Source organism: Medicago sativa, chromosome 5 (genome assembly GCF_051527215.1).
Source record: "Medicago sativa cultivar Bolivia chromosome 5, Bolivia_mono, whole genome shotgun sequence".
In the NCBI taxonomy this organism is placed as follows: Eukaryota; Viridiplantae; Streptophyta; class Magnoliopsida; order Fabales; family Fabaceae; genus Medicago; species Medicago sativa.
Genome location: NC_140753.1, coordinates 56,071,533 through 56,080,387, shown reverse-complemented (window position 1 = coordinate 56,080,387; position 8,855 = coordinate 56,071,533). Strand labels below are relative to the sequence as shown.

The 8,855-nt window shown below is 34.1% G+C and overlaps 1 protein-coding gene across 1 annotated transcript; it reads left to right on the top strand.

Moving 5' to 3' along the window:
• Nucleotides 1-5,746: 5,746 nt before the first annotated feature.
• On the top strand, nucleotides 5,747-7,150 carry LOC146923276 (uncharacterized protein At5g39865-like). Its single transcript, XM_085716051.1, has one exon. The coding sequence runs from the start codon at nucleotides 6,349-6,351 to the stop codon at nucleotides 7,141-7,143; it is 795 nt and encodes a 264-aa protein (XP_085572177.1). The 5' UTR covers nucleotides 5,747-6,348; the 3' UTR covers nucleotides 7,144-7,150.
• Nucleotides 7,151-8,855: the final 1,705 nt, after the last annotated feature.

Genomic DNA, 8,855 nt, shown 5'->3' with positions numbered 1-8,855 from the left:
CACGCTTGTTCATGTTCAAATGTTATTATTGCATATGGCTGCGGTGGTGACCACAAATCCACATTCACATATCACATGATCAATTTCCTTATCTTTGTATGTTTGTACTACCTTCTTCATATACTACTTTTTCCACAAATTAACATACAAAGTGAAAGTAATAATAAAAACAAATTATCTATTAAACTATAAAAGTTATTATCGTATAAATTAGGATATAATTAGCTAGTACTCCCTCCGTCCCGGAATATCTTACTCATTTACTAAAAAAAAGTGTCCCAAAATAACTGATCCATTTCAATTTTCAATACAACTTTCATCATTCCCAATACGATATAACTCTAATTAATAATACTTTCATCATTCCTAATACAATATATTCCACTTTCCCCCTTTATTTATACATTTTTCTTAATCTGTGTGAAAAACCAAATTGGGCCAGATATTCTGGGACGGAGGGAGTATATATTAGATATTGTCATGTATAGATATTTTTATTTGTCAAAAAATGTATAGATACTTGCATTTATAATTTTGAAAAAATTTAGGAATCATTTTGAAAACTATAGGGACCAATTTACAAACTTTGAAAAAAAAACTAATGTGTAAATTTTTGAAACATATAGAAACCAATATGCATCTTTTGAAAAAATTATAAGGATCAGTTTAAGATTAATAATTAGCAACTTCAAATTCTTAATTTTTAGGTTGAATTCCCTGAATTTCAACTTTGACAAAATTTTTTTTTTATGAAATCTCTTTATTTTGAAGATTTTTTAAATTTTCTCATCCAAACAATTTTCTTTACATAGAAGAATTTTAATTATCCTTTTTAATTATCCTCTAAAATTTCTCTCTTCCAAAACCATTATAATATTATCTCCTTAGGGTCAGCCCAACAAAGGTGTGATTTTTTTGGCGAATTTTAAAATCTGGCCTAATAACTAACATCATGCACATTTATTCCAAAAAAAAAAAAAAACTAACATCATGCACATTTTTAGAGGCTAGTTTTTATAATATTCAATTAAATTATATATAAGTAGTAAGTAAAGTTAATATTACGAGACCTAGAAATCATGCATGGTTTTGAATTTTAACCCTAATTGAAAGGATCATTCTGGACACCATCTGGTAAATATGTATATAACGATCATAATTTATAATCCTTTGCTGTTTCTCATTTTCAAACACTCAAAACTCAACGCAAATCTCATTTTTTTTCTTCACCAAACCAACTTTCAGCAGATCACATTGCGTGCATTTAGAAGTCCTAATTGACAGGTATATGTGCTCATTTTTTTCCTTTTGTTGTGGTTGTACGGGAGGGACCTTTCTGGTACAAAAGTTTGTATTTACAATTTTCAGGCTTAGTAGAAGGTTCCTTCCGGTTAGTCAAGTTTGAATATTAGGGAAAAAAAAAAAGATTCTAGTTATAAGTTTATATCATATAATTTCATTTAATATTTTGACTAACATAGTAATTTTTCAATTAACTTTAATGACAGATAACCTACTTAATCAATATTCAATTATTCAGTAACTACATGTGAAATAAGTCAATAAACTCATAGAATAAGTTGAGAAAATATAAACCACAAAAAAGAGATTGTAATCAATATTTAATTTAAGGAGAATGAGAATTTCTCTTAATTCAATTCAAGAGGTCATAGTACTACTTTCTAATTAAATAAAGTGGCCGCTGCCACATCAACTTGGTGAAGACGTGCCACATGTTGCTGGGAAAGTGGGGATATTAAGCTCCATGCTTTGCTTCCATGTTGGTGAAATCATATATATGATGGAGACTTCAATTATCAGTTCAATGACTTCAATCTTAATTAGTGTTTATTGGAACATGACAATGTCATAGAATGGTGCACGTAATTGTCAGTTAATTGTATACTATTAGTGGGAAGAAAACATCTGGCGCATGAGTCATTATCGCCACGAGTACACTCGGTTGCAATAAGGATCTTTTTTTTTGGTTACAAAGGGATAACAAAACAAAACAAGAGGAAAAAAGAGAAAGAGGCCGAAGCCTAAGCCCTAGGATAGAGAGTTCCTATAGCATCATTCCTGATATAATCAAGGAGATCATTGGGGGGAGAAGCATGAATCTGAAAACCTTCATTAGACGACGCTCCCAACTTGGCCATAAAGTCTGCGCATTGGTTTCCTTCCCGGAGACAATGGCGTAATGTGAAGTTGTGCGCAGACATGAGATCTTTAATATCTTGAATCAAAACAGCGTAAACATGGTAACTAGATGCCTGGCCCGTAATAAGGTTTATGGAGAGAAGAGAGTCCGAGTAGCAGACCAGCTCTTGAATTCCCATGGCTGTTGCCATTTGATATCCTTGATGAACAACAGAGAGCTCAGCAAGCAGTATGTCTGTAGAGTCAGGGATGAAGCCAGAAAAGCCGGATAGGTAGAAACCAGCATTGTTTCGAAGTACTCCCCCAAAACCAGCACGGACTGGAGAGCCCATGCAACTGCCGTCGACGTTAAGTATGTGGCACTGGTGGTTGTCTTGGTTCCACTTTACCATACGATCTAGATTGCTGCCATTAGTCTTCTGGAAGCTGGTTTCTATGATATTAATTGAGTCCTGAATCTGGAAACAAATCCTCGATAACGGCCAGGTTTCATTGCTTAGAATCATGTTGTTTCGGTGTCTCCATGACCACCAAAGACCTGCGAGGAAGCTGATTGCACAAGGGCCATTGGAGTTACTCTTAAGCCAGAACTGTGCGCAAGTTTCAGAGAAGAACGAAGTATCAGCGAAGCCAATTCCATTCCATATGGCTTTTGAGAACCTGCAGTCCCTGACACAATGCAAAAAGGTTTCATCATTCTCTCCACATCGCAAACAAGTTGCAGAGTTGGCAATATTTCTGTGGTGCAGCAATGAATGAGTAGGCGCAGCATTGTGACAAGCAAGCCATATCAAAAACTTGTACTTTTCAGGGATTTTCAAACGCCAAATCCACGACCAGGAGCTAACGTTTTGTGTCATTTCCGAAAGAGAGAGCAGCTAGGAGTAACCGTTTTTGGCGGTGTAAATTCCACTCTTGTTATGTCTCCAAATAAAAGTGTCTTCAACATTTTCATTAAACCTGAAGTGAGAAATATTAATGGTGTCAGCTATGTGTTGCGGCAGAGTGGTATAGAGGACATCCGTGTGCTGACCGGCAGTGGTGAAGACATCTTTAACAGTGAGATGAAGGTCGTGTATGTCGATGATGGGATCTAACACCCAACTTTTTAATGTTTTAATTTTATCAATCTAATTGTTTTTTTTTGGCCTATAATAAAGAATATTAATATTCTTATTAAAAAAAAGGAATATTAATATTAATCGCATGAGTAATCAGGCATTCAATTAAATTACTATTGTTGTATAATTAATTTTTTTATTTTTAAAAAAAAAATGAAATCAGCTTCAAATCTGCACAATAAGTGTTAGTCTGAAACTTAAAATAGAGTACAAACAAGATTAGAAAGAGAAAGAAAAAAAAAAAAGAACCGAAACCCAAATTATCATTGTATAATTCATTTTTGCACTTAAAGTTAGAGTTATTATTATTATTATTTTTTTTTTTTTAAGGAATGATGTGGTTTGCCTATTTATCGTTTTTTTTAGTTCTCATTTTTCTTTTTATTTTGTTTTTCTTCTTTTTGTTTGTTGATGGTGGTTATGGTTTGGCCCGCTACTCGTATACATTTTCCTTAATACTCCCGCCGTATCTATATATAAACATCATTTGACTTTATTTTTGTTCTTAAATGTAAACCCCTTTTTAAATTACTAGATGCATTTATTTATTTTTTCCTAAACATACCCCTAATTAATACTACTAACTTGTTTTGAAATTTGAAAAGTCAAATTTAATACACATACAAACAAATGACAATTTGGTAATATTAACACACAAAACAGACATATTAATTAACTTTTCTTAAGAAATGTGAAAAATGCAAAGACGGCTTACATGAAGGAACAAAGGGATGATAAGAGTTATCTGAGTGTGCCGACCTAATCGAGATTTCTACATTCTAAATGAAAGGTTCAAAAACATAAGAAAGATAAGGCCAATCCTTCAAGTTAAGCAATTATTCGAACCATTGTTACATAAGAAATATTACACCAATAGTCTGATTTAAGAAATTCTATGAATGATCCGATAGAAGGAGAACAAAATCATTCTTTTAATTTCAGCGATCCTATAAAAAGGTTAATTTAGAAAAGAAAAAAAAAAGAGAGATTGTTCGTCTAAAAAGTTAACACTTCTAAAAACTAATCTTATTTCAAGACCGAGCAATAAAGCTCGGATAGCTTTATCCTCTGCGAGCTTCATCAAGTGAAGATCAAGTCACGAAACTTTGAAGAACTATCCTATGAAGAATTATCCTCTACAAGCCAAGACATCATCATAAAGCACCAATTGGGTTATCCTCTAAAAGTCTGTCTGTTTGCGTCAAAATCAAATCATAGAATTCCGAGTGGTTCATTCTTTCCAAACCAATATTCAAGAATTAACATTTAATGATAACGGACAAATATTAAGATGAAATATAAACAAACTCTATCTTAAAAGATAAATGTATTAATTTATTGACTAAAAATGTTTTAACTAGATAATATTCCACCCATTTTAAAATGAGTGTCGTTTTACCAAAAGAAAATTGTTTCTAAATGAATGTTGCTTTCAGTTTTCATTGCAATAATAACTTTTTCTTTTTAATTGTACCATTCAATTAATACTATATACATTGTTTCCAAAGTATTATTGTTTCTTTAATGAAAAAAAACCAATAATTGATTATGATAATTTGGTAAAATAACATATCTTTTTCTTTTAATTAATGTATTTCTTAATATGTGTGTAAAAATATTAAACGAAATTCATTTTGAAACTGATGGAGTATTATATATCCATTTATTTTATAATATGGGTTATTTGAGCCGGAAATAATTATATCCTTTGTAAATGTCTCGTAAGTCCTAGCTCAACTGACAAAAATATCAAAATTGTTAGACTAACGCCTTGATCGAGATTTAAACCCCGGTAGACCCACTTTATGTGTGTGAGTTTATAATAGCTTTGTTATCTCGCCTAACTACCAAAAAAATTAGGTCTTTGTAAATTAAGATAATGTATCTAACTAAAATGATTGGGGTTATATCTAACTTAAATGATGTATTTCATTACATTTTTTGACACAATTTCATGATTAGGTGAATAATAAAGACCTTTTTGTTGATCAAATGTGCGATTATTCTTAAGAAAGAAACAAAGGTTCTCACTCATCCATAATTATCAATATCATTATCAATTTTATTACATATGCTTGTAAGTTGTAATAACAAGGTCCTCTCACCCTCCTTCCTCTGGACTCCACTTTGGCGTCATAGCTTGTGTGTCATTGGTGTCATAGCTTGCATCTCCACCACACACACACACACATCCCCACACACATCAATGACCAGGATTTCCCCAATGGCACCAATGGCACACAAGCTATGTCATGGAAGTATATTCCCCTTCCTCTTTATTGAACATCATCAAGCCCAATAGTTAAAAATAAGCAAGTAGCACTTTGGTGCCATAGCTTTGGTGCCATTGGTGCCATAGCTTGCATCTCCACCACACACACACATCCACACACATCAATGACCAGGATTTCCCCAATGACACCAATGACACCAAAACTATGTATGGAAGTATTTCCCCCAAAATATGCCAACCCCTCAACTACCTAACAACCGTCTCTCATTACCCCCTTTCTACCCTAACACAATTTCCCTCTCCCTAATTTCCAATTATTTTTCTCTCTCATTGTTTCTCAGGTCTCTAGCTTCCTCTCTGTTTCGTTGTCTCAAGCAAAAGCTTAAAAGAGAAACATAAAAAAGCAGAGGACATCCCCAAACTTTGCACACATGCAAATTCACCACCACCCACTTTTACACCTCTCCCCTCATTCACTATTCACTTCCAACAAAACCTAAACTTCAATCAACCCAAATCCAACCCTCTCTTTCAATCCATCTATTCACCCACCTCCAAACATCATTAAAATTAGACAACAAACCCCAAATTTCCCCATTTTGCCTCCTCCAAAAAAAAAAACCCCAAAAAATCATACTTAATTTCCTCATACCCAATTTCCCAATTCCCCCATTTTCATCCAAAAACCTTACCTCCAACCAAAAAAATCATCCTTTCTCCAAACCCATTTCTCATTTCCCACAAAAATTGAACCAAGAGAAAAAAGAAGGAAAAAAAAACATAAGAACAACAACAAAGACAACAACGATAGTAACTTTCAATCTCCCACATTCAATGTGGAAACCGTGGGGAAAATCAACATCTAAGATTCATAGCAAATCTTCTTCATCCTCATTCTCTTGTTCTTCCTTCAAAGACATTCAAACCCTTATTCTTCAAGAACCACCTCAACAACCACTACCTTCTTCACAACCCACAACAAAACAAGTCTTCCAACGCGTCCTTCTCGCCAACACACTCCTCCGTGCCTGGTCATCTCCCCTCAAACTCCCACGCGCCGGAAAACCCGAAGACCCACCACACAATGACACACACGCGCCGGAAAAACAAACTCCACCACCTTCCCCTCCAAAACCCATTTATTTTCGAGGAACAGAACAGCGCGTAGTGATATACTTCACAAGCCTGCGCGTGGTTCGACCAATCTTCGAAGACTGCAAAAGCGCACTCACAATCCTACGCGCCTTCCACGTTCATCTCGACGAACGCGACGTGTCGATGGATTCGTCTTTCTTGACCGAACTGAACCGGATTATGGGTCGAACCGGTCAAACCGGTTTATCATTGCCACGTGTTTTTATAGCTGGAAAATATATCGGTGGAGGTGAAGAGATTAGATCAATGCACGAGATTGGAGAGCTTAAGAAAATGCTAGAAGATTTGCCTGTAGTGGATCCAATTGAATGCCACGTGTGTGCTGGTCATAGGTTTGTTCTATGTAACGTGTGTAATGGGAGTAGAAAGGTGTATAATGATAAAGCTGGATTTAAAGTTTGTAATGTTTGTAATGAGAATGGTCTTCTTAGGTGCCCTTCTTGTTTTCCTAATAATAATGAAATCAAAAATTGAATGAGAATTAGATTTTTTTTTAATTGTTAGATTAATTAGTTTTTGTTAATTTTTGGTGTAAAGATTATGTTAGGTTGGTCTAACATTGTATGTGATTTTAGGTTTCTTAGTCTTCCTTCGAGAAATGGTTAAAGTAGTTGTGTATATTTTAATTTTTGAATATTTTTAAATTCATTTATATGCATTATAGTAGGGAAAATTTAGGTAGGAGACTTGTATGTTAAATATTTTATTCTACATTTTTTTATATTATTTCTTGTGAATAGAATTTGGGAATAATGGGTGTGGGTGTGTTTGTGGAGTGATTTGGAAGGTACAATTTGGTGGAAATTGGTGTACAAACTATGACTTTTTCACCTTTTGGTAAGATGTGCTGTTAGAATGTCATAGCTGTAAGCAAATGTCTGAGAAGTTGCACAAATGTACAAACCCAAGACAGTTGTTGTGTCTGTACTTTGAGAAACTGGAAGGCGATTTTCCTTGAGTTATGTTTGTGTCGTAGGTTTAAAATGATATATGTGTGAGTGTGTCTGATCATGAATTCCAATTTTTATATAAATAAAAATTGTTAAATTGTGGTTACTGTTGTTGTTTTTGTTGAAATTCTTATTATTGCAACAAATCATCCATTATTGTATGTGATGTGGCCGTAAGCATTTACTGATTACAATGTAAAATGCATTATTAATATTGCCTATTTTTTTAGCTTTTCAAGCATTGATATTAGTCAATGTGATTTTGAGATTGTTGAATTCACAGTATTCAGTATATTAGTACATTTGGTAGAATTTTTTTTTCTTCTGTTTCAGTTTAGGCTTCTTGTGGAGATGTTTTATTGAAACCTTCCAACAATAGAATTGATTTCCAATCTTTGGTTCACAAATCCGAGTTAGGTAACGTCAACTTGTGACCTAAATGGTGGCAAATGGAAATATTGTGCTGGAATATTGCTCGAACTTGGTTGGGCTATTAGGTATGCTATGTTGGCTTGCCCGCTCCAAGTAAAGAGTTGTGCCGTGGGATTTCTGTCAAGATTCAGGTCTCATAGTCTTTAAAATGGAGGGAACCGTGCGAGGCTGGCTTCACACAGCAGTGATTCAGTGAACCATAACTATTTTATAATATTCTGGGTGTGGGATTTAATGTGAAGTATTCCATTTTGGATTTGTAGGTTGTGTTGTTGTAGATTAGCACCTGCTATTGGGTGTCCATGTCCATTTTGTAGGTGCTTTTGGTGTATTTTGGGACTTGTGGTGTACTGGAGTATTTACTTATGTTTTTTTTTTCTTCATCTAGTGTTGGCAAGTTTATTTACGTATGTTTGTTTCACCTATTTGAAAGGCTTGATTCATATGCTCCCAATGCCATTCCATTTTAATTTTTATCATAAACTGATGCATGTCCCTTCCCTTATGAAAGTACCATTCATTATTGACAAAAGAAGCGAACACATTATTTCATCGGATATGCTTTTTGAGAATTGTTCTATACGCTGTTCAACTTGTGAAACAAGTCGATTAAAATTTATGCTTCGATCCAAACAACGTCCATCGGATCATAACTCCCGATAGGTTTTGGGTGATTCTCAATTACAATTGATAAATTTTAGAGATTTTTAAGCAAACTGAGTGGTCCGTAGAGCAATCACTATGTTTTTTCTACTTGGAAGTACCATGTAACCACCATCTATTAAAGCAATAATGCTACCTGAT